This window comes from Ruditapes philippinarum, unplaced genomic scaffold (genome assembly GCF_026571515.1).
Source record: "Ruditapes philippinarum isolate M1 unplaced genomic scaffold, ASM2657151v2 ctg2081_1_1_1_1, whole genome shotgun sequence".
Lineage (NCBI taxonomy): Eukaryota > Metazoa > Mollusca > Bivalvia > Venerida > Veneridae > Ruditapes > Ruditapes philippinarum.
In genome coordinates this window covers 76,360-102,683 of record NW_026852730.1, presented here as the reverse complement: position 1 = coordinate 102,683, position 26,324 = coordinate 76,360, and the positions used below count along the sequence as shown (strand labels likewise).

At 32.6% G+C, this 26,324-nt stretch overlaps 1 protein-coding gene across 1 annotated transcript; it reads right to left on the bottom strand.

Annotated features, from left to right (window-relative positions):
• Positions 1 to 251: 251 nt before the first annotated feature.
• Positions 252 to 25,363, bottom strand: LOC132722575 (uncharacterized). The gene is made up of 18 exons (XM_060707099.1): positions 25,056 to 25,363; positions 24,029 to 24,053; positions 11,542 to 11,643; positions 10,820 to 10,869; positions 9,534 to 9,627; positions 8,733 to 8,850; positions 7,758 to 7,933; positions 7,192 to 7,407; positions 6,373 to 6,927; positions 5,739 to 5,834; positions 4,362 to 4,559; positions 3,930 to 4,103; positions 3,297 to 3,490; positions 2,784 to 2,952; positions 2,233 to 2,430; positions 1,507 to 1,638; positions 965 to 1,248; positions 252 to 712 (listed from the first exon to the last, which is right to left on the bottom strand). The coding sequence occupies exons 1-18, from the start codon at positions 25,095 to 25,097 to the stop codon at positions 620 to 622; spliced, it is 2,916 nt and encodes a 971-aa protein (XP_060563082.1). The 5' UTR covers positions 25,098 to 25,363; the 3' UTR covers positions 252 to 619.
• Between the last annotated feature and the right edge of the window lie 961 nt (positions 25,364 to 26,324).

The window sequence follows — 26,324 nt, the reverse complement described above, 5'->3', positions numbered from 1 at the left end:
ACATTTTTATAAGTATTTTAAATATTGATAAAGTCAACACAAATCTATAATTTGGATAAAAGACCTTCCATTATGGACTTCTTCATTTCCAACAAGGTATCATTGGTCTGTGTAGCAAAGCAAATGTGTACCAGACATTGACCTGTCACTATACTGTAGGTTTGTCACTTTCAATTGCAGCAGGATAAATTAGAATTTAAACACCAAAGAGCATTTTTGTGCTCTTTAAATATATATATAAGCAAAGCAAAACCAAATATAAAATATTTTTTACTTTAATCTACGACAATTACACTATCTGTTAGGTATAAGACACAATAATCTACGTCATCGTCGTTATTTGTTTTTCTTACTAAATTGTTTTCATCCGTTTCGTAATTTACAATTTTACACCTTGTTAAAATTTCTTAGCATATCTACAAATCGTTTACTAAAGATAATGCTTGTTTGAGTATACTTCTTTTATCTAATGATGTTTTGATTGAATTCCACTTCATAGACACGTGTCAATATTGTATTCAGTAAATGTACGTGTCAATATTGTATTCAGTAAATGCACGTGCCATTTTTTATTCAGTAAATGCACGTGTCAATACTTTATTCACTAAATGCACGTGTCTTATATTACAGTACAGTGACCTTTGGATACTATAACGTTATCTATAGAAACAGCGTTCCCTACCCTGTCCCCGAGCACTGCTTCAAAAATAATCTGAAACAGAATAAAGAACATATTTCTGAAATAAATGGAAGTTATTTGTTTCATTATCTAAAAATGAAGTAAACAATTTAGTCATAAATAGTTATAATGAAAAGCTTATGGTACTATGTATTTGGCAGAAATTTAAGTACACATATGACATTAGTTTAAGAATGCATTACTTGTTTTATACTATCGGTCGATATAATATTATTAGAAGCGTTCTTACTTTTATGATAAACAAAAAGATATAAAGAAAATTACCTGAAAATTCGGTGCTGTATTTAAATTTAGCGATACATTAAGCCAAACATTTTTGTTTTGACCTATTTCTTTCATAACGTGGTCAATTGTTGAATTGCCTTTCTCTGCCATGTCGGTGTTGTAATTTGCCAGAAACACGTTAAAATTTGCCATTGCGTCTCCGTCAAATTTGTATGAAAATCGCAAGCAGTATTCGTTGGCAACGCTGGTTAACATCTCGGAACGTATTCTAGCCATTGCGCCAGCCTCGTGCAGTATGTTCGATTCGGCGTGGAGATAATTTCCTACAAAATAAATCAATAATTACCCACATTTTATTTTAAAACTTCATGAATATTTATTCATTTATTTATTTATTTATTTATTTATATATTTATTAGATTATATGATGACTTTCTCAGTGTTTTGTGGCGATAATATTACATCTATAATGAACTTAAAAATATTTATATAGATCTACATGTATAAATTTGACAATTAAAACAAAATTTTGAAAAACATCTTTAATATAATTATATCATTATTTGTAAGTTCAAACTAACCACGTGGAGAGCTATTGCCTATATTTTCATGTGGTCGTTTCACGTGCCACGTTATTCCTGAATCTGGTTCGTTCTTATATCCGCACAGAGAATCCTCGAATGTACATACTGTACCCAAGCCAACCGCTGCCCCTAGAAAATCACGCGTCTGAGATATTTTAATTGTTATTGGATTTAGCTCAATACAGGATTGGAGCAGTACCTCTGGACGCTTGCAGAAATCATGATCACAAAATAGACAAATACGTTTTTTTGCATTTTAATTTTGCTTCATTTTGCAATCGGTGTGAAAGAGAATAGACATGTTTAAGTCATTCGTTGGAAAGGCGAGATTTAAGCATTATCTTCAAGCCCTTGTCCGGTATATACCGGATACGATTTAGGTGGTTCTCCATCCTTTTTTGTCCAGCCTGTATACACGGTTTTCATAAAATATTCAAATGGAATATTTTTTATTAAAATGTCTCCCTCTCCCACTAAATATCTTTAAATGGACTCGTCCATCTTACGATCTGGACAACACCATTCACTCATCACAGGGTAAATTTGGAAAATTTTAAATTATCCACTCTTTAGGATTTGAAAGAATAACATTTGTTCGTTTTATTGTAAATGATCATGTCATTTTTATAGTTTTATTTATAGATAACTATAATTTTCATCAGTATTTCAAATATCATTCTTCTTTTTTTTCTTAAGAAAATAATCTTTGAACAAATTGTATACCTCTATTTTTCATGTAAACACATCGCGGAAACTTGTCGTCCCATAACGCGAAACCTGGTTGGTCGACACATGTAATTGGGGAGTGGCCAACCATCTTGTAACCTTCACAACAAGAATACCACGCCCTATCGCCTACCATATTCCCTTGCATTGAGATTGTGGCATGGGCAGCAGGCGGAGGTTTGACACATGCTTTCCCTGGAAAATAAAGGAAAATCAACGTAATACTTCTCATTTATTATTCCTGTTGTAAAAAATAGTACTGTACAAACTTTATAAAATGTACTGATGTCGGATTGAGAGTAACATAATATAATATGGTTTTCTTTCGATATTGTAACTGAAACTGGCGGCAAACATACTTATTTTAGTAAGAAATTCAATTATTGTAAAACACAAGATTTACATTTTTACACCCACCTAGTAGAGTGTATAGCTTTTGTTACACAGCATTACTTCATGATAACATAGCTACTTATTTTGATTTATGAAATAAAATGTATTAATAGCAGATACACTGAAGAAAATAAAGGTGTGAAAATGAGAATTACTTGATCGACTATTGATTGTATAGAAAACTGTAAATCCGCGTCCAGTCTTCGTCTCATCACTGGTAAATTTTAAGAACACGTGGTTTGACGTAGACTCAAATGTTCCAGGGGGTGTGGTTCCACAAAATGTCCCAACAAGCGGAGCACGTGCGTTGTACCCGTCAAATAACTGCAGTGAATTTTCGTTACAGATTTAAATCCACAAAGTATATAAAAGGGTTTCCCTTTCATTTATTAACATACCCTGTATTATTGTATACACTGTGTTATTTCTAAATAGTTATTCCTTATCTTTATGAAGATCGTAGAACTTTTTTGTTTTATTTTGTTAATTACTTTGATGGTTTCGTTCAAACGTTTACTGAAAACAAACCTATACTTATGAAAATACTAACATTTGTTGTTGGAGGTGGGAATGCTGTTTTTTATCTTATTTTTAAGTAACATAGAGACGTGCCGTGTGAAATATGATTTACTGGAATCATTGTGATATGCCTTACATATTTTACTCACCATCAACGTATCGTATATACAACCTCTACTGTATTCTACATCTATCTCGTGAATATACAATGATATACTCGCAAACTGGTCTCCAGTGGCGATCTCGTATTCACATTCCATGAAATTCTCGTAATCTCTCATCCAAATCACGCCACTGGTACCTGGCCCTCCAGCATGATAACGTGAACCACACTTGATTGGGGCTAGGAACAAATGAAATTTGAGAAACGTTATCTTACGCGGACATTCAATAGGACATATATAGTTGTTGTTTAAACTAATCGTTACTTAAATAACTATTAAAAGTATATTTACTGTTGATTTAAAAAGGTAAATTTAGTTAGGAATCACATTTGAATGATCTTAATGACGTCATTATTTTTTTCAATTGCTGTCAATACTCTCAATTGTTCAGATTCATCTTTTATCATAACATATTTATACCATACATTAAACTTTGAAAACAAAAAATTAAGTAAAATGGTTAAATATGCCAGTGCGTCCTCGTCTATTTTTGAAGTATCTTAAGGCCGACTATACAATTATTTAACTTTATTTTCTATTCATCAACACTGCGTTTGATTATTCAACTTTTACAAAATATAAATATATCTCAAATGATACAATAAATGCCGTTCTTACTTATGCAGGTTGCTTGATTACAGATTAATTCCTCTCTATCCATGCCTGCACAAGATGCTCCTTTGCCAAAGGGCGGTGGGTTATCACATCTTCTGTAACGATATTGTCTGCCTAGACCGCAAGTCTTTGTGCAGCGACTCCAACCTGTCCATAACGACCACTGGCCGTCTATATCTACGAATTGGTAAATAAAACAAATTATATAAGATTGTTAGTTAAGTAATGTTGTTGACAAGAAGGGTAAGAACGACAACGTGTACCTTTTTCGGAGCAAAATAATTGCAATTCAAAATTCAAGTTCAGAACTTAAAGCATATAACAAGTATCTATTTCGTACGAATTTAATGTGAAATACAACGATAAAAATTAACTTAATGAGTTACAAGTGATAATTTATAGGTGAATAATGGTGAGACCATGCTGAGTTGCTACCTGATTCAAAAGTGAATACGTTCATAGATTCTGTTGATCCAACCCCGCTGTAGCTGCATTTATCGGAAGCTCCAAGTCTGTTAAATTGTTTCAGGACATCAGGACCAGTCAGGCATTGACCACCATTAAAAACAGCAAACATTGGATACCCCATCACCGCCGCATAGTTACTGCATTTTTGAAGAGCGTCTTTTCGACCTTGAAAACAGATTTAAAGGTAAAAGTCGAAGAGAACTTTTATTATTTTCACGAAAATTGTGTTGATTTGTGTATGATATTTCAAGAAATATGAAAAATGATGTTTCTTACTTTAAAATTTCACCATTTTTATCATTTAATGCAATATTCTACTAAAGTCGGTGCTAGGGGGGCATGGGTGATTGCTTGTATCTTCTTCCTGTGAATAGGCTTTACCAAACCGAGCATGAAACATTTTTTTTATTTTACCTATTTTGACGACCTTTAAGGATTTTCATTTCATTCATTTTAACCGTGAAAATATGAGAAAATCATTACTGTTTTACCGTAACTGTTTTACAGACACGGAAAATCAGCAATAGAAAGTTTCTCTTAACTTTATATTTTTATTCTTTACAAACAATTTTTTCTTGTTTTGTCATGCTGCCAAAACTATGTACATTTGTATTATAATGATAGTGACATATTATCACAACTTGTATTTTGGCGGGTACATTTTAATAAATAGAACATTTCTTATTTTACACTGTGAAATAAATTAACATATTGTGTTGAGCATATACTCTTGTACTATATGTCAAGCCAAAAAAATAAAATGATGTTCAGCAAGTACCTTTAAACTTAGAAATATAAAGAAACTGTGTTCCGCAAGTACCTCAGTTTTATATGTCAAAAATAGATCAGCAAGTACCTTTGTATTATATGTCAATAATAAATAAATAAAATTTCTTCAGCAAATATCTTTATGTTATATGTCAAAAATAGATTAAGGAAATATGTTTCGCAAGCCCTTTTGTATTATATGTCAAAATAGATAAAGGTAATTTGTTCGCAAGTCTTTTAGTATAATATGTCAAAATAGATAAAGGGTATTTGTTCGCAAGTCTTTTTGTATTATATATCAAGATAAATAAAGGGAATTTGTTCGCAAGTCCTTTTGTATTATATATCAAAATAAATGAAGGGAATTTGATCGCAAGTCCTTTTGTATTATATGTCAAAATAGATAAAGGGAATTTGTTCGCAAGTCCTTTTGTGTTATATGTCAAAATAAGTAAGGAAATTATTTCTTTCGCAAATATCTTTATATTATATGTCAAAAATAGATTAAGGAAATTTGTTCGCAAGTCCTTTTGTATTATATGTCAAAATAGATAAAGAAATATGTTCCTCAGGTACCTTTGTACGAGCCCATTAGTGTTTGTGATAGTCCCTCTGCTGATGGAATTGTTAGATTTTTCTCATCTTGTTTCCAGCATCCAAATGTAGATGCCACTGAAAAAAATCGTATCATTAGAATTAAATTACCATATATATGTTTTCTTAATCTATCAAATGTTGCTTCTGATATCTTTTATTTTAACAATAATGTTTCCTTCTATTTCTAAGACAGACATTTTATTTAATTGATAATTGGATAATGATAACCGTGTCAGTTATTTTGAAGGATAGATTTGCGGAGCTCGAAAATGGGTCTATTTGTATATACATGTATATATAATTATATTACAAAAAAAAAAACATACATTTGTATTTCTTACAAATTACAAAAAAAGAATGCATAATGGTCTTAACATATTAAAGCGTTGAGTTATTTTATGTGCTTTTTCCGTTGCTAATAATAATGATGATGATAATGAAAAGATACGTATATGCTGAATGTATCTAGCCTCATTTTAGATCATCATGTTGAATGGAAAGACAGTTTTAAATGTTTGTTTTGATTCGTATATATTAAAACCATTTTTGTAACTTTTGACTTTGTAGACAGCCATTATGCTTATATAAAACATTATTAATTTGTTTTACTTACATTTACATGGATACGGACAATCATTGACCTGTGTGTTTTCACCAAGGCAGTAGTTTTTGTCGTAGTTTGTACAGAACCTGTACCTGGAGTGTTTACATCGCAGGTCACACGGAGACCACTGTGACCAAAGCGTCCATCCCGGATGATCAACTGGGCCTGGTGGTTGTATAGATGACATTGATGCAGTCGTTGGTGGATTAGTTACGGGCGGATTTGTTTGCGGTGGGTTTGTGACAGGCGGATTTGTATGCGGTGGGTTTGTGACAGGTGGATTAGTTTTTGGTGGGTCCGTGACGGGCGGATTTGTTTGCGGCGGGTTCGTGACGGGCGGATTTGTTTTTGGTGGATCCGTGACAGGTGGGTTTGTTTTTGGAGGATTAGTGACAGGTGGATTTGTTTTTGGTGGGTTAGTGACAGGTGGAATGGTTTGCGGTGGTGGATTTGTGACGGGTGGTGCAGTCTTCTTTGTAAGAGGAGGAATTGTCCAAGAAGCTTTAGTTTCAGGGGGTTTTGTTTGGACGTATTTTGTTGTAGTTTGTGATGGAACCTGGTAATCTACAAAAACAAAATCAAACACATTATTAGTTCACGTTAGTAATATTAATGTCATTAGACATATAAATGATTATGAATCTAAAAATAATATTTTGATGCATTGTTCCAAATAAGATAATAAAGAATATTTCTTTATATTTTTAAAATACATGTAAAAGTTTAACGATTAATTTGAATTACACTAGATATTAGGCTGCCCCAACACATCTTTAATAAAAGTTGTTTTGTCCAAAACAAGACCAGTTTTACATTCATGAAACTTACTACAGCCGTAAAGTGTTGTTATTCTTTCGACATCCAAATCACTGAGTCCATCACGTTGACCTATGTCAGCACTTGCTGGGTGTGTCGGCATGATTGTAGGATTTCCGTTCTTAGTAAATGCATACTTAGAGTAATGCATAACACTACCATAGTCATATCGTACACCCAATGTGTCAGCTTCGTTCTTATCTAACCTTTTAAAATTGAATTCCTTGCCTACAATATAATATATTACTTATTTAATCACATTTTTTTGCAATTCATTTTGCATATGTTGCATATGCTATGATATAATTATTCAGATACTTCTAAAAGAATATAATTCATATTTTTTGCAAGACCGTTAAAAATGTATGAGTCTTTATGACGACATAATATAACGAATGACGAGTGTTTTACTTCTTTACTTTTTTCAATTATATTTTTGTTTGTGAACTTTCTTTTTTATTATAGATTTTATAGATTTTTGAACATTTAGATCATGATATAACTTGCATGTTTTGTTTGTGACAAGTTATCTCGCTTTTTTTTACAAACGCCTGAACATAAGTTAAAACATTATTTACCGTCCTGGATATTGCTTGATATAATATGAACCCAGGAATCTCTGTCTGGTCTACTTTGCTCGTGCCAGAACCCGAGCGCGTGCATCATCTCGTGCACTGCTGTGCCTTTCTTCAGACATGGTCCCATTAATGATATATCCTGCTCACCGCCAGTCCGTCCGATATTGGAGTAACATCTGGTAAATAGTATTAAGGCTTTAAGATATGTTATGCTCAGATTTGATATTTGAAAATATTGTTAATTGCTATATAGCCTATACAGTCTCTTTGTAAATATGAAATAAACATGTTTTGACTTCACATAAAGTAGATGCGTTATGTTTTAAACTCTACACACTATGGGGGTTACAATATGAATATATATGGTGTCATTTTTTTCAGAAAGAATCAACTTTACTTGACCTCTATTAGGGAATGCAGCTTCAAATGCATAGTTTTTTCATTCTATAATTCAAATAAGAAATATTCAGTAAACCTTTCATAGATTTCAATAAATGTCTGGACAAAGATATTTCACTTAAAGATGAGCATAGTATATATGATTTATAACACATAACCCCTATTCCATCACTTACAACACCTTTTCAATTAACACCTCTCGATTACTGACAGTAGTTTACCTATCACCACCCTCTTACCAGCTTTCAATGCTTTTATTCATTAAACCCCTCGATAACTTACAAACAGATAATGTGCGGACCTGCTTGATCTTGAAGAATTTGATTAAAAAACAAAATGTAAAACTGCAAATGATAGCATCCCTCTCTACTTTCTACTTGATGTTAAAACTCAGCGGATGAAATAATCAACATAAATGTTACTTTATTATAAAATAATACATTTCTTTGGATAGAAAATGAGAAAATAATTGTATATACTTTATTTAATGCACGTTGGTGTAAATTAGGACATGAAAGAATTTTGAGCCCGAGTTTCATATATTTGTTTAATGATATATAATATGAAGATACGTACCCACTGATCTTTTTAAAGTGGACATAATCTTCCTCATGTGTCCTAGGTACCCATCTAATACACGTCTTCTGATGATACTCATCAATGGCTGCCATGATGTCCTTTCTTGAGGCAGAATCTGAAAATAAAATGAAAAATAAATATCATTGAACCGTGTCATGACAAAACCAATATAAAGGGTTTGCGACCAGCACGGATCCAGATCAGCCTTCGCATCCGCGCAGTCTGATCAGGATCCATGCTGTTCGCTTACCAACCCTATCACAAGTAGAGAAACTGATAGCGAACAGCATGGATCCTGATCAGACTGCACGGATGCGCAGGCTGGTCTGGATCCATGCTGGTCGCAAACCCACTATGTTGGTTTTGTCGTGACGCGGCTCAAATATATCTCTCCTAATTCGTTCATTTCAAAAGATAACCTTACACAAAGTACGGGCGAAATAAGATGTTGATTGAACTGCTCGTTTACTAATTATAAAAGTTCAAGTTTCATGTGAGTTTCTTACTTTCTTGAGCTTTTTTTATCATTTGAGTAATATAATGGTTTATTGCAAAACAGATGTTTGGAATACTTATAAAATTATTAGTATACAAAATGCAGACAAAATGCTCGGAAACAAATGCAGTGACTAAAGTAATCATGTTGCAGTAATATAAACAATTTTGATGTTAAACATATAGAAATTCAGTTTCGTCGTCTTACTTCAACATAGCTATGACTTGCACACCGTTTTCTTTATCAAGAGCATATTTTAATTGATTAATTAGTACCCTTATCATTACAAAATATAGTCCTACCGAATGCAGAATCTATGAGGTAAGGAACAACTCTGGTATTCCACAGTTGGTCATGGTTTGTGATTGCCGTCCTTTGATTGTGATTCGCGGTCGTCTGTGAAAAAAAATGTTAAATGATACATAGACGTGTTACTATGTTTCTGCCTTTATAGAATATTAGTTATATAATAATGTATTATTTATATTTATTCTACAGAAGGGAAAAATGTAACAATATGTAGAATTTAGATGATATAATTTTGTATGGTGGCATGACGGAAGCAGACAAAGGGCAGGTCAGCCCCGCCGAGGACGGCTTGCAACAGCGACAAATCATTCATGCTTCTGATGTCAAAGTTTGTTTTTAGAATCATGCGTGGTAGAAGGTTGCACCAAGGGAGTATTCTGCAATCGAGAAAACCCAGTATATTAATTCAACTGACCTGTCGTCAACGGCAGGCCCGTTTGGAAGGGTCGTGGTGGACAAGACAAAATTGGAGACATGCTATGTTTAATGGCGAGTCTAGGTTTGCCTAAACTTTACTGACAGACATTCTAGAATCCGGAGAAGACCAGGGGAAAGGTTTGAAGCCGGAATATTGCTAAGCACGACAGCTACGGGGGTAGCTCAGTCATGGTGTGGGGATTAATCAGGTGGGACAGACGGACTGACCCCGTTGTGCTAAATAGTGATCGGCTGGTTGTATAGATGACATTGATTCATCGATGAGATGTAAAGTACCCATGTTAGTCCGAATGCCTGGGCAGCGGGCCGAAAATTCATTTTAAAGACGATAATGTGCGTCCCTTTAGGGCCTTAGTGGCCCAGAACGTTCTGCAGGGAGAGGGTATTGAGCGCCTTGGCCAACTCGATCTACGACCTTAATCTAATTGAGCTAATGTGAATAGGAAATGAGCTTCAGATATCAACACACAAGGCGCAACCTAGAAGCATCCAGGAGCTTCAGGTCATTATAATTCAAGAATGGGCATGAGAAGGCGTTGCGAAGCAGTTGTATTTAGCAATGGGTCACACAAACGCTACTGGGTCTGCATGTATAAACATAAATGAGGTTGTGAAAATTAATTTGTAAAATTCTTTGATAAATATGGGTTATTCCTTTCCTTCAGCACATGATTAAATATAATACAAAATCAGAAAATAAAATGTTTTGTTAAGTTAAAATTGATTAAACGTCAAATTGACATTAAAATTCTTCTGTACGACGGTAGTCATTATCTAAAATATTCCACTGAAATATTTCGTACTTAACAAATTGGGTAGTAATTTTATTCCAGATAAATACCTTTTTGGCTTTTTCTTTAATATCACCTTGTAATAGATTGAGTCCAACGCCTGTAAATTAAAATGATAATTAAAATAAAAAAAACATTTCTTGCCACCCTTTGTAAAAGCAGTAATGGAAGTAAACTTAATTTGGACAGAAACATGAACTGTAAAATTTTAACAACAACACTTATATGGTGTATGCATGCTTGTTTTCAACAGGTTAAGTGTTTCATTTTTTATTGTCTAAATTAAACTGTGCGTATGCCAAGAACTATAAATACACCTATGTTATCATATAACACTACAGAAGTGAAAAGTAAGGATACATCTGCTATAGTTGTTCCTTCAATTCTTGAAAATTTCCTTGGCAAGAACATCATAATTTTCAATTCTTAGAAATTTCTCTTGCAAATGCGTTGTAATTTTGAATACTAAGAAATTTAAGAAATTCTATGAAACACATGATAAAATTTAATGGCACCAACATAGTTATTTTAAGTTTTATACATTTCCATTGCAAATACATTATATATTTTAATTACAAGCGACTTTTCTGGCAATTACATTGTGTTTTTCAATTTTTAGAAATTTACCTGGACAAATACTCGTACATTGTCATTTTCAATTTTTATAAATGTCCATGAAAAATGTGTCATAATTTCCCTGAAAAAATGCATTATAATTTCATGATTAAATCTTGGTTGCGAAAAAAATTGTTTTTAAAAGGATTCAACATACCATGATTAATTCTGTAAATGTAATCAAAAATTGACGAATCTTTTCTTGAGTCCAGCCATTGTGCGATAGATCGCAGCTTCTCCTGTACCTCAGGCGATATAACTTTGAAATAAAAATGGACAAGGTCAATAAGTCAATATATGTAATCGAATAGTGATGACCGGATATGGTAAAGGCATAACTTAAAATAATTGAAACATATACAGTAAACATAGTAAATTGTAGTTAAAAATCGAAAGTACATTTCGTACCGTTAATCATAATGGATTCATTTTACACAAGGTTGTAAAACAACCAAAACAACTTTGTTGCATGAATTGTTTGTCACATCCTTATTTCGTCTTACATTTTTTAAAAAAAAAAAAAGGTATTTACAAGTCTCGTTACACTACATATATCTGCATGTTTAATGCTTTGAAGTATTTAATAAGAAAAAAACTTGCTAGTTATCCAAGTCTTATAAGAGCACTACATTCTACAAGTCTTTTAACAGCATTACATTCTACAAGTCATATAACAGCATTACATTCTACAAGTCTTATAACAGCATTACATTCTACAAGTCTTATAACAGCATTACATTCTACAAGTCTTATAACAGCATTACATTCTACAAGTCTTATAACAGCATTACATTCTACAAGTCTTATAACAGCATTACATTCTACAAGTCTTTTAACAGCATTACATTCTACAAGTCTTATAACAACATTACATTCTACAAGTCTTATAACAGTATAACATTCTACAAGTCTTATAACAGCATTACATTCTACAAGTCTTATAACAACATTACATTCTACAAGTCTTTTAACATTATTACATTCTACAAGTCTTATAACAGCATTACATCCTACAAGTCTTATAACAGCATTACATTCTACAAGTCTTATAACATTATTACATTCTACAAGTCTTATAACAGCATTACATTCTACAAGTCATATAACAGCATTACATTCTACAAGTCTTTTAACAGCATTACATTCTACAAGTCTTATAACAACATTACATTATACAAGTCTTATAACAGCATTACATTCTACAAGTCTTATAACAGCATTACATTCTACAAGTCTTATAACAGCATTACATTCTACAAGTCTTATAACAGCATTACATTCTACAAGTCTTATAACAGCATTACATTCTACAAGTCTTATAACAGCATTACATTCTACAAGTCTTATAACAGCATTACATTCTACAAGTCATATAACAGCATTACATTCTACAAGTCTTATAACAACATTACATTACATTATACAAGTCTTATAACAGCATTACATTCTACAAGTCTTATAAACAGCATTACATTCTACAAGTCTTATAACAGCATTACATTCTACAAGTCTTATAACAGCATTACATTCTACAAGTCATATAACAGCATTACATTCTACAAGTCTTATAACAGCATTACATTCTACAAGTCTTATAACAGCATTACATTCTACAAGTCTTATAACAGCATTACATTCTACAAGTCTTTTAACAGCATTACATTCTACAAGTCTTATAACAACATTACATTATACAAGTCTTATAACAGCATTACATTCTACAAGTCTTATAACAGCATTACATTCTACAAGTCTTATAACAGCATTACATTCTACAAGTCTTATAACAGCATTACATTCTACAAGTCTTATAACAGCATTACATTCTACAAGTCTTATAACAGCATTACATTCTACAAGTCTTTATAACAGCATTACATTCTACAAGTCTTATAACAACATTACATTATACAGTCTTATAACAGCATTACATTCTACAAGTCTTATAACAACATTACATTATACAAGTCTTATAACAGCATTACATTCTACAAGTCTTATAACAGCATTACATTCTACAAGTCTTATAACAGCATTACATTCTACAAGTCTTATAACAGCATTACATTCTACAAGTCTTATAACAGCATTACATTCTACAAGTCTTATAACAGCATTACATTCTACAAGTCTTATAACAGCATTACATTCTACAAGTCTTATAACAAGTATTACATTCTACAAGTCTTATAACAGCATTACATTCTACAAGTCTTATAACAGCATTACATTCTACAAGTCATATAACAGCATTACATTCTACAAGTCATATAACAGCATTACATTCTACAAGTCTTATAACAGCATTACATTCTACAAGTCTTATAACAGTATAACATTCTACAAGTCTTATAACAGCATTACATTATACAAGTCTTATAACAGTATTACATCCTACAAGTCTTATAACAGTATTACATTCTACAAGTCTTATAACAGTATAACATTCTACAAGTCTTATAACAGCATTACATTATACAAGTCCTATAACAGCATTACATTCTACAAGTCTTATAACAGTATAACATTCTACAAGTCTTATAACAGTATTACATTCTACAAGTCTTATAACAGCATTACATTCTACAAGTCTTATAACAGTATTACATTCTACAAGTCTTATAACAGCATTACATTATACAAGTCTTATAACATTATTACATTCTACAAGTCTTATAACAGTATTACATTCTATAAGTCTTATAACAACATTACATTCTACAAGTCTTATAACAGTATAACATTCTACAAGTCATATAACAACATTACATTATACAAGTCTTATAACAGCATTACATTCTACAAGTCTTATAACAGCATTACATTCTACAAGTCTTATAACAGCATTACATTCTACAAGTCTTATAACAGTATTACATTCTACAAGTCTTATAACAGTATTACATTCTACAAGTCTTATAACAACATTACATTCTACAAGTCTTATAACATTATTACATTCTACAAGTCTTATAACAGTATTACATTCTACAAGTCTTATAACAGCATTACATTCTACAAGTCCTATAACAGCATCCTCAAATATAATAAATTATATAAGTTTATATACATACCACTGATGGTTGTGTCGTATTCACCTAGAACAACTTGACGACAATATTTCAAAGTTACTCTTTAGGGACAACTTACTGTTATTTCAACAGAACTCCTCTTTGTTTGTCTCAAAGAGACTTAAGCCCACAAACCGCGTCAAGGTGAGAGTCCGTCTTGTGGGTTTAAACTGGGTGACTTCCTGGCTTACAGTACTGTTGTTTTAATTCGTCTATGGATTTCATTTTACATCGTCACATCCATTTTAATTTTTATTTATTATCTATATCTTTTCATTATTATTTATTAAGTTTTTTAATAAACATAATTTTACTAAAATTATAACAGCTTTATCAGGATCTTCATCCTTATTATTATTATTATTATTATTATTATTATTATTATTATTATTATTATTATGTTAAAACATATCTTTAAATGGTTAACAATTTTTATATACCTGACGTCAATATACACAAATAAACAAATATATATATATGCAGCAATAAAATGTCAATTTGTTATTGGCAATATGTTTCCGATGACAATAATGTAGCATTTTACTGTGTGAAATTTTGCTTTATGTTAATAGGTTGTGTTTTTGACACAGTGTTAAAATGATTATACTCACTAGTTTCAATGCGTCATGTCAGTTGAATTATGTAGGTGTTGTCTCACTATGTTGAGCAATTCAATATTCAAACGTGTAATGGATGGTGAGAGCACGTTTAAAAGATCGACATTTCTAACAACGACCAGAATATCAGCTTCATTTATTCCAACAAAGAATACGTGATATATGAACCGTGTCACGACAAAACAAACCAACACAATGGGTTTGCGACCGGCATTGATCCAGACCAGCCTGCGCATCCGCGCAGTCTGATCAGGATCCATGCTGTTCGCTTACAAACTCTTTAACAAGTAGAGAAACTGATAGCGAACAGCATGGATCCTGATCAGACTGCGTGGATGCGCAGGCTGGTCTGGATCCATGCTGATCGCAAACGCACTATGTTGGTTTTGTCATGACACCGGTCATATGTATTCAAGACTGTCATAATGGCATTGGGTTGTAAACAGTCAACGGTATTTTGTTTATGTCGAATTTGTTAAAAACGCTGGCTTTTCCATAAAAAAAGTGATGTTTAAAAATGGTTGAACTCATTTTGATTCAAATTATATGTATTTCTTAAAGAATAAACCTAACTCTAAGATAATGTTAAATGAGATATAAAAACAGTAGCTTTCATTTATATTGATCCAGTATTCAAACATTAAATACAGTTAATTAAAAAAAATCAGAAACAACAATGAACAATATTCATATAGATAAAGAGTATAATATTTTACTATAATCAGACATTATACATTATCAATAGAGATTTACAGCTTGTACGGATAACGATAGCCGGAGACGAACAACGGTTATAATAAACGGGGGTTATCTCAAAATATTATCATTCAATTAAATACAGTAGGTGCTTTAACCTTTTTTATGGCAAGTAAGATAAGTACAAATATATACAATTGTTTATTTGTTCATACACTAGATTTTTGCCTGAACGTTAATTCTCTGCTATGTAGCGTGTTCAAGACATACACAGTATTTTACTACATTGTATTCTGCTACGTTTTAGGCACTTTCTCTGTTAAGGCCCCTATTTACGGCGTATTTGAGCTGACGTGTTTGGTGTCATAATATGGACATAAGTCAGATAAATTTAATTGACAAGTTCAAGCACTCTTGTGAAAAATGGTATTAGTGCCGATCTGAGGTAACATTAATACTGCTGGGCATTATATTCGATGTCCCGAATAAAACTGTTCTTGTGTTTCATTCGTGCATAAGGCTACTGATTCCATAAAAAGTTCCATCGATTGCTATCACGGCTATTGAAATTCTGTTCCTGGTGACTCTCATGGCAAACCACTCATGAACCTGTGGCAATAAGACAAATATTTCAGACGTAGTTAGAAAATCAGGATATATAGCATTGTTGCACTTGGCACTGATATGTTGAACAATGACGAAAGCATCATAAATTTCTGGAATGTTCGAAACCACAAAAGCACAAAAGAACTATGTTTCTTGCAAGAAGTTTAAGAGGCTTGTATGATGAAATACGACTAGTTTCTAACAGATCTAAAAAAATGTTTCAGCAGTTCCCCCGGTCACTTGAAAGAGATATAAGAAAACTTATTTCTGCCACTTGAAATGTCTTTAACGATTCCAAAGAAAATATAAGTTATACTTAGTATCGGGTTAGGCTGTGCTCGAATGAGTTCTAAAATCATGCAAATAATTCCTAAGTAATTGGTGATGTCGGGGGGGGGGGGGCTTAACCAAAGCCGGTAAAATGTTACTTATTGCTTTGATTGGTTCATTGTCCATTGTTACCTAAATTAAGACACATGTATGCCTGGAGTTTTTTAATATTCATTTTGATGTGACATAAAAATTGTGTTGAAATAAGTTTAGCAATACTTCATAAACTACTATTATCTTTTTGTACCGTCATATTGCACGATTTATTATTCATATAAAGGGGAAATTCCCCACGGAGTTCACATGGGGCAATGTAACACTAATAATTGTCGATAATATTCCAAAGGAAAGACACAACAAAACATTAAATCTGTAATTCTGCTTCTGTAATCGGTTTACCCTTTTGCTTTTTGTTATAGAGGATATTTGTGTAGTTCAGTGTAAGATCGGAATATATTTCTCCGAGTGAGCACCAAAAGGTATATTTCACGAGTGGCGCAGCCACGAGTGAAATATGAACTTTTGGTGTTCACAAGGTGAAATATATTTCGATCTTACACTAAACTAAACAAATTCTCGTTTTATTATATGCAAAACGTTTTAAAAAGGCATTAAACCTAATACTGAATGAAAAGTGCGCCAAATAAAAATACAACGTTAATAAAATGTTAAGATATAGTTCCCCCTTAGCATGATGCATTTTGTGAGAAAGAAATCCTCAAAGAGAAAGTTTGATCTCACTCCTGGTCCGTGGTTGAGAACCAAATCCATCCCTTTAATCAAAAATTGTTTCTATGGCCATACAAGGTTTTTGCCATAGACCGCGAAATACAACTTTTGTTTGGTTACTAGGATATGTTTTCATGTGTAAATGGTATAAACTTTAAATGTTTTAACACTTACTTTTTGTGTCATTTCCATCTGTTACTTTCCTACCAAGTGCGACATTAAGCGTCAAGGGGTTGCGACATTTAGCGGCAATCAATTTTTGTGCGACATATAGCGGCAACGTTGCGACATTTAGCGGTAGGCGATAGCGACATATAGCGTTGATTGCGACATATAGCGTCAGCGTTGCGACATTTAGCGTTAGTTGCGACATATAGCGGCGTTGCGACATATAGCGTTGCTACAACGTGTCGTCATTTACGACGTCACGTCATTAAGTTGGTCCCCAGTACTGTGTACGCTGGTATTTTACTGAAACAACGTAAGGGGCTTAAATTCAAATCTTTGAAAATATCAAATTGATAATTTCACTGTTTAAAACAGTGAAATTATCAGATTTATATCACTGATATATTTCTATAAACCACCGAAAAGCATGTAATAAGTATTGTTACACACAAATGTGCGCATTAAACGTCTTTTAGTTTCGGCCATCTTTAGAATGCCGGGATCGACACGAGAGAACACGAGGCCAGTCAAGTAGCAGGCCAGTCCCATCAGGATAATCAACCAGGAACAGGAGATTTAAGGGAAAACATTGCTAATGAGCTTTCATCATCATCAAAGAAGAAGACCTTAATTCCCCACGAACACAGAAACGGAGAAGAAGAATGAGGTCGCTTGCTGTCATTATTTGGGAAAATCCATTATTTTACAACGATTTTATTAAAAACAAAGTTCCAAGATTGCTTCACTAGCTTGATGTGGAGTAATATTCTGATGAATCAAATTAGATAATCAGAAAACACATAACAGCGGACTTTTGTAATAGAAATAAATGCAATTATTATATTAATTTTGACTTGGCCTTCTGTTTTCTTTTTTTTTTTTAATCATTTTGAAACGCCCCCTTAAAACATTAGCCGTCTCCGTCTTCGTCTATCGGTATCGGCTCAAGCTAAAAATCTCTATTACCATGAATACAAATGTTGATTGTATATAGTAACATACATTAAAACAAATCACTATAGAACTATAAAGATTTATGATCCGATATGACATATCTATATACACAATGTATAACAGATAATGAATTGAGCCGCGTCATGGCAAAACCAAAATAGTACGTTTGCGACCAGCATGGATCCAGACCAGCCTGCGCATTCGCGCAGTCTGATCAGGATCCATGCTGTTCGCTATCAGTTTCTCTACTTGCTCTAGGGTTTGTAAGCGAACAGCATGGATCCTGACCAGACTGCGCGGATGCGCAGGGTGGTCTGGATTCATGCTGGTCGCAAACCCATTATGTTGGTTTTGTCGTGACGCGGCTCAATTGTTATACAACAAAGTATTATTACTCATCACATAAATGTTCATCTGAAATAACTTGTATCTTTGTCATTTTTTTTTTCCAAAAAATATTGTATGATAGATTTTATTGCTTTTTATCAATATAAAAAATACTTAAAAATGTGCCGAATGTAGACCAATCCACTTCAAATGAAAATCTGGAAGTGTTGATAGCGGACACTCTCATTAGAAAAATGGCTTCATGGTTATTATCTCCAAAAACTACTGTAACTTTTCATTACCGTATTTACTTCCTCTTGAACCAGAAACATTCATTACAAAAGAATTAATCCTTCTATATTAAGTCCAAATTCTATTAATTTAAAAATGAAATCAAAATTAAACACAATAGTTACACGGTATTCACATTATCTTATAGCATAACTTACATGTAGCTATCACTTGCCTCATTAGTGAAAAAGAATGATATCATTAGCAAATTGTCATTGTTAACACGTTGTAAATATAACAACCTATTCATCAAACAAGATATATCAGGCTTAGCAAAAATATATTTGTTTCTACATCTATATTAACCACACTTTTTAAAGCCTTTTGATTCCTTGGTGCAATTGTTTTGTAATGCATCGTTTATATATAAACAGATTAAACCATGTGTTGATATAGTTTATGTTGTAACCACCCCATCCCCACCCCCAGACAACGAAAATATGTGGTATATACTCGTATATAGACATTTAAAATTGTATGCTTCAATGTCTTTCCAACTTTTATCTCGGACCCTCCATCTAAAGTTATTGATTTTTTTTATTCTGACCCTTTTCTTTATTGGCTATTATTTAGGATTTCAATCATTTTTTTATTCTTATCACATTTATATGTGAGTGTAATGATTAACATGTAAATGAAATGAAAAAAGTCATGTCTTAAAATAAAGCAAAAATGCAAAGCATAACATTTGTACCTTTAGTACAGGCTGGTGCTATTTGTGAACTCAACAATAATGACAGTAAATCAGATTTTATGAAATCAATGCTAATTTAGATGAAAACATGTTAATCCACCTTACACTAGACTATGCCAATACAGCCGAACACAAGTAATTCGTTTTTTATAATCTTATTTTTATCGAAGTCGTAACAAATAAATCATTAAGCTATTGACTAACATTTTTATGTATCTGTTGAATGTTTATCCTCAAATACTTTGTTTTCGTTGTGCAATTTTATGTTAGTAACAAAGTTAACAATCTTGCCTAAATATACGCATAATGTCTTCATTAATCACTACACGTTTACACAGTATCGTTCAATTTTACTGAATTAAAATTGCGAGAAAAGTATAATCGTTTGTAATAATAAATTATGACAGGATATTTTGAAATAAACATGTTTTAATTTAGTCACGATTCATTGTCTTATGCTGTGTATTTTTTTCTTTTCAAAATATACAAAATGAACCTAACAGGATAGGGATATGGTGAGAAAAAAAAAGTTAAAATGCCAAGCATGGGTCAAAATATGAAAAGTTTACATGTTTCTTAAACTTATTGTTATATTTGTTATAATGTTTGAATTTTTGAAAATTTACTTAGACATCCGCTGATGTGCGGCTTTGATAAACACCTATTACTAGTTGTATTGGGAATGATCCGGTGTCCGGGATGATAATGAACACATCAATACATTAGGGATTTAAACCAGCAAGACAATCTCTGAAGTTAAGTCATCCTCAGTAGTTCAAATCAACAAGATAGTCTTTAATATAGAGTCAAAATCTTATATTGAGTCGACGTTAAGGATTTGTATACACAAGACAAACTCTCACATTGAGTTGATATTAGGGATTTAAAATACACATAACTAAAATTCGTCTAAATTAGGAAATTGAATCCCCCTGCCCCCCCCCCCCCCCACCCCCCAAAAAAAAAATTTCATATTGATCGGCATTTGTGATTTACACACAAAAATGCTTACTACTGTATACTGAGTCGACATCAAGGATCTAAGTCCAAAAGATCACCAAAAGGGATGTAAACACACAAGTAAATCGGAATTACTATACAAAACCTCGTATTGAGTCGACAGGATATGATAGGATAAGATCATATGATATAAATTGATGCTTCATTTGAGTTCTTTAATCAATACAGTAGCGATTAAGACAAACACTGTTTCGAATTGTGTATCGGTTATAAAAATTTACGAGTGCGTGCATAGACAACATTACTCACGCCCGTTTAACTCACAACGAGTGAAAAATGTCCATCGGTTAAAATGTTGTGAGCAACTTCCGTTCCTCGTTGTGAGCACCCATCTTTGACGTGTGACACGATAAACAAGGTGACTTTTCCATAATTTTTGAAGATTACATACATTTATGTAAAAATATCGGAATGCAGTTAGCTAGCTATGTGTTTTCCGAGTATGCACATGTAAAGATATTGTCTGTTGGTAGACAATTTGATGGAAATACCGTGCGACGCAGTCACTCGGGGTAGCTGGAAAACTGGAGACAACTTCTCTTTGGACCTAATTTAACAATGAAAACGTCGATTCTGGTGACGTTTTGTGCATTCTTACCTAAAACAGATGCCCACAAGTCATCAGCGTAAATTATTATCTGAAAGTCTTCGTAGAAACGAAGATATACTCTATTTTGCTTTAATCCTCGTTGTGAGCACCATAACCTCGTTGTGAGCAAGACAAGCGCAGTGCTTGTCTGGTTTTAATATGTAATTCAAATGGCAAGAATACAATTTTCAATCTACCAAAAGCAATCAAAACGTTTTTGTACAAAAGTTTATCTTTGCAATAGTTCTTCTTTTTCTTTTTAAAAGTTTTTTTGAAAATTATTCTTCATATTCACAAGTCATCAGATTAACAGAAGAACTAATCAGTGTAGGTAAATCAGGTATTTTATTTCGTATAATCTATTTTGGCGCGAGTGAACATCACGGGAGTTTATGAATATTTCAACAATTTCACAGTCTGTGTGATACACACATACATGACTGTGTTTATCCTGAGCTGAAGACTGACCAAGTTATGTAAAACAAGAACTATCACGGTAAGTTGACAATGCCCCTGAAGTGGTGCTTTGTCCTTTGATTTATGGACCAGATAGATTACTTGTTTTTGGACAATTAGATCTTCAATGTGAAGGTAATTCAATGCCAAGGTGAAATACATATAGGTCAGTTGGAAGGTCTTGTCCAAAGGGGCATTATGTCCAAATATGAATTAAATCAACTTACTTATAAAGAAGTGATGACCAATCTTAAAGTTTTTGGATGTTCAAGAAGGTCAATCACGGTACAAGATTAAAAAAATACAGATCAGTTTGAAGATCTTGCCTAAAGGGGTGTTGTTTCAAAATATGAGTAGAATCCGTTTACTAATAAGGAAGTTTTGACCAATTTTTAAGTATTTGGACAATTTGACCTTAAGGTGAAGGTCATTCAGGGGTCAAGTTCAAATAAAATAGGATAGTTGAAAGGCCTTGTCCAAAGATGTGTTGTGCCTAAACATTATGCCAGGACATTATGGCCAATCTTAAATGTTTTTGGACAATTTGACCTTTAAGGTAAACGCGATTCAGGGGTCAAGATAAAAAATACAGGTCCGTAGGAAGGTGCTAAGGGATGTTGTGTTCAAATATGAATCAAATCCGTTTTCTAATAAGGAAGTTAAGGCCAATGTAAAAGTTTTCGGACAGACGGACGTACCAACTTTTGATATTTATGAGGCAAATCAGCTCATAAACACCACCTGGACCAACGTCCATTAGCAAAATTAGCTCAAAAAATAGCTCTTAATTTGAATTTTATGAGTTTTTGTTCTTTATTTAACTACGGAATGAAGCTCATAAATATCATATATTTGCTCGGACTGACAGACGAACAGTTCAAAACTAATATGCCCCCCTTTGGGGTATGCGCAACGTCAAGTGCAAAGAAATGCTGCTGTGCAAAAACGTTTTAATTGCTGTGGTATATTGAAAATTATATTTTCAACATCTGAATAACATATTAAAACCATACACGCACTGCGCTTGTCTTGCTCACAACGAGGTTATGGTGCTCACAACGAGGATTAAAGCAAAAAGGGTATATCTTGGTTTCTATGAAGACTTTCAGATAATAATTTACGCTGATGACTTGTGGGCATCTGTTTTAGGTAAGAATGCACAATACGTCACCAGAATCGACGTTTTCATTGTTGAATTAGGTCCAAAGAGAAGTTGTCTCCAGTTTTCCAGCTACCCCGAGTGACTGCGTCGCACGGTATTTCCATCAAATTGTCCACCAACAGACAATATCTTTACATGTGCATACTCGGAAAACACATTGCTAGCTAACTGCATTCCGACATTTTTACATAAATGTCTGCAATCTTCAAAAATTATGAAAAAGTCACCTTGTTTATCGTGTCACACGTCAAAGATGGGTGCTCACAACGAGGAACGGAAGTTGCTCACAACATTTTTACCGATGGACATTTTTCACTCGTTGTGAGTTAAACGGGCGTGTTACTGTTTCTAGGCATTATACAGAATGTCGAAACATGTAATAGAAAAAAGTGCATGAAGGATAGTCAGTGACATACAAGGTAGAAGTCTTCGGTTAACTTGCCTGGACACAAGTTTAGAAAATGGCAAGATGCTATTGTATTGAATAAGTGCTTTCTTATTTTTAAGATACCCAATGTCAAAAAAAAATATTTATAAATAGAAAAAATATTGAGACAACCCCATTACGGAAATATTCATAGAGGATGCTGTTATCATTTATCCGGTATCTTGTTTGTTTGTTTGCTTGCTTTTTGTTGTGTTTTAACCACCTTTATACATTCATTATAAAAATAATAGATTCTTAGAATATTTTCCCATAGTTAAAGTTAAGATTGTGAAGAAGAAAGGAAAATTATCGATAGCGTAAGGATGCAATAAGCAATTCATACAACAGTTTTCTTTAAATAAAACATATAAAAAAATTCATATATCTTCATATAAAGAATGTTTACCAAAATTAAGAAGGTAGATTTTACATCATTGTTAAAAAATCTTTAAAATACATTATCGGTTAGGATGAATAATTTCATTACAAAACAAATGATATACTCACTTTGAGATTCCACTCCATATGGGCCCTGAAAATCATAACATATCATAGATTACATTTGTACATCTCAGAAATCCGGTTATAGCAAAGTTGCATGTATATTCAAATTTGACATGTAAGTAATTCGTTCTTTAAATTGATGAATTCCAAAAAGTATAGTCAGTATCCCTTTGATTTAAGTCTTTCTTCTTTTTGATGTGTTTCCTTTATTCCGATTTTATCATTATTATTATTATTATTATTATTAATTAATAATAATAATAATAATAATAATAATTATACCAAAAAACAAATAAAATAAAAATTATGGGCATAGAAACTTTTCAAAACCTAATTGCACTTTCCCCTGACCTGAAAAGTCAAAGTAGCAGGGTCGTGAATTTTGTAAATGTGTTTTTGCCTTCGGATACTTAAAGGCACATTATGCCTCAGAAAAAATGAACCTTTTACTTCTTTAGAAATTGCAAACATGAATTTTATAATGTTTAAATAATTGTTATAGAGACTGTTAAATGCTTGTTATTTTGACTTCCATGCAAAATACTTATTCACTATAACTTTAATAATTGCAAAAAGAAAACAGATAAAAAAGATTGCCCAGGTAATTGACCAAATGAACAACTTTTTTGATGCTATAAAAAAAAATAAAAAGCTTTTGAGAAATACAAATAAAAGCAATATCTGGGGCATCAAGTTTTTCATTGGCCAATTACCTGAACCATCATTTTTATCCGTTGTTTTTTTTAAACAATTACAATTATAGTGAATAAGTATTTTGTATGGAAGTCAAACTACTACTTTGTTTACATTTCGCTACTTTTATGACAAATTATTTCACATTTATCGGTACTTTTCCTGGTAACAAACATTTAAAAATCTCTAAAATAATTATTTAAACATTATAAAATACATATTTGCACTTTCTTAAGAAGTAAAAAATTATTTGTTTCTGAGGCATAATGTGCCTTTTATTAACGCGTTCGTAAGATAATACAGATGTTTCTTAAAAAATAGGTAAAATAGGTCTTACCTGAGAAACACCGAGTATGAGTATAAACAAAAATATATTCATTATGTAAGACTCGCATAAAAATAATTCAATGATCAAACTATCAAAATTTCTTCATTTAGAATTGTCCTTTTCTGGTAGTAAATCCCTATGTTAGAATGGTAAGTAATAAATTTTTGACCAAAGTCCGGCGATAACCTGTGTCTAGCTTAAAATGGACATAACTATGCTGGCACCCAGGAGTTTATCAGAGTTTATATAGATATCATTTCCGCGTTCCCGTATTGGAGCCATATTTATAATAAAACTATTTGTGACGTAAAGCATTTGGGTTGATATATGTAATCTTTATCACTAAAAGTTTAAATGCAGTACGTTTGGGTGGTAGTTCGCTTAAATACACAAATTACTTTTGGAGGTAAGATCAACAAATCATGAAAACTATCACATTTGGTCACCTGTATCATATCATCATGTAATTTATTTCCAATCCTAGAAGGAAATGATTCAGCGATATGTATTTTGAGTGCGTAATTGTATTGAAAACATGGTACTTTGTTAACTGTTGGGCTGTAACATTTTTTATTCTTATATTTTGTTTGTTTTTGTTTGGACGACACAATAAAGGTCATATAGCGCCGAAACAGGAAAGATGATTTTGGGTTACATCGGGTGTTACTTTAAAACAACGCAAGGGTTTAAACAACCTGAGCTGTCGAAGCTATGAGAAGCATACACTCCAGTTATTCGAACCCATCAAGCGGCCTCTCACGATAATGCAGGGTTAAACGGTGGCTACAATTCTAATGCCTCAATTGATAAAGGCAATCCCTCAGTTACAATGGGCTTATTCTTATGTATCCTCAACTTATACCTACAGGTCAGAAGTCAATTAAAGATGCCTGTAATTCTGGTAAAAAACGCTACATGTTTACTGACAAAAATTTATGAAGTCAAGCTTTATCATTGACAAAGATGCCAGGCCTTCACTAACCCATATTGCACATATCGCAGGGATAACAAAAGGGTTAACTCATTTTAAAATTAGGCGGAACACTGCCAAATGGATACTTCATTTGCTGACATCTGCCCAGAAGAATGAGAAATGTCAAGAAAGTTATTTACGTTTGTTTTTTTTTAAATACCCATGTAAACAACCAACTTTTTGTAGCTTTAACAAACAATTGGGATTCCACTATACATGTAAGCTCGTATATGATTTTTGTTTCTGTTATCATATACATGTATTTTTGCTATAGTGTAATTGCATAATATTAAAATTTTATTGTT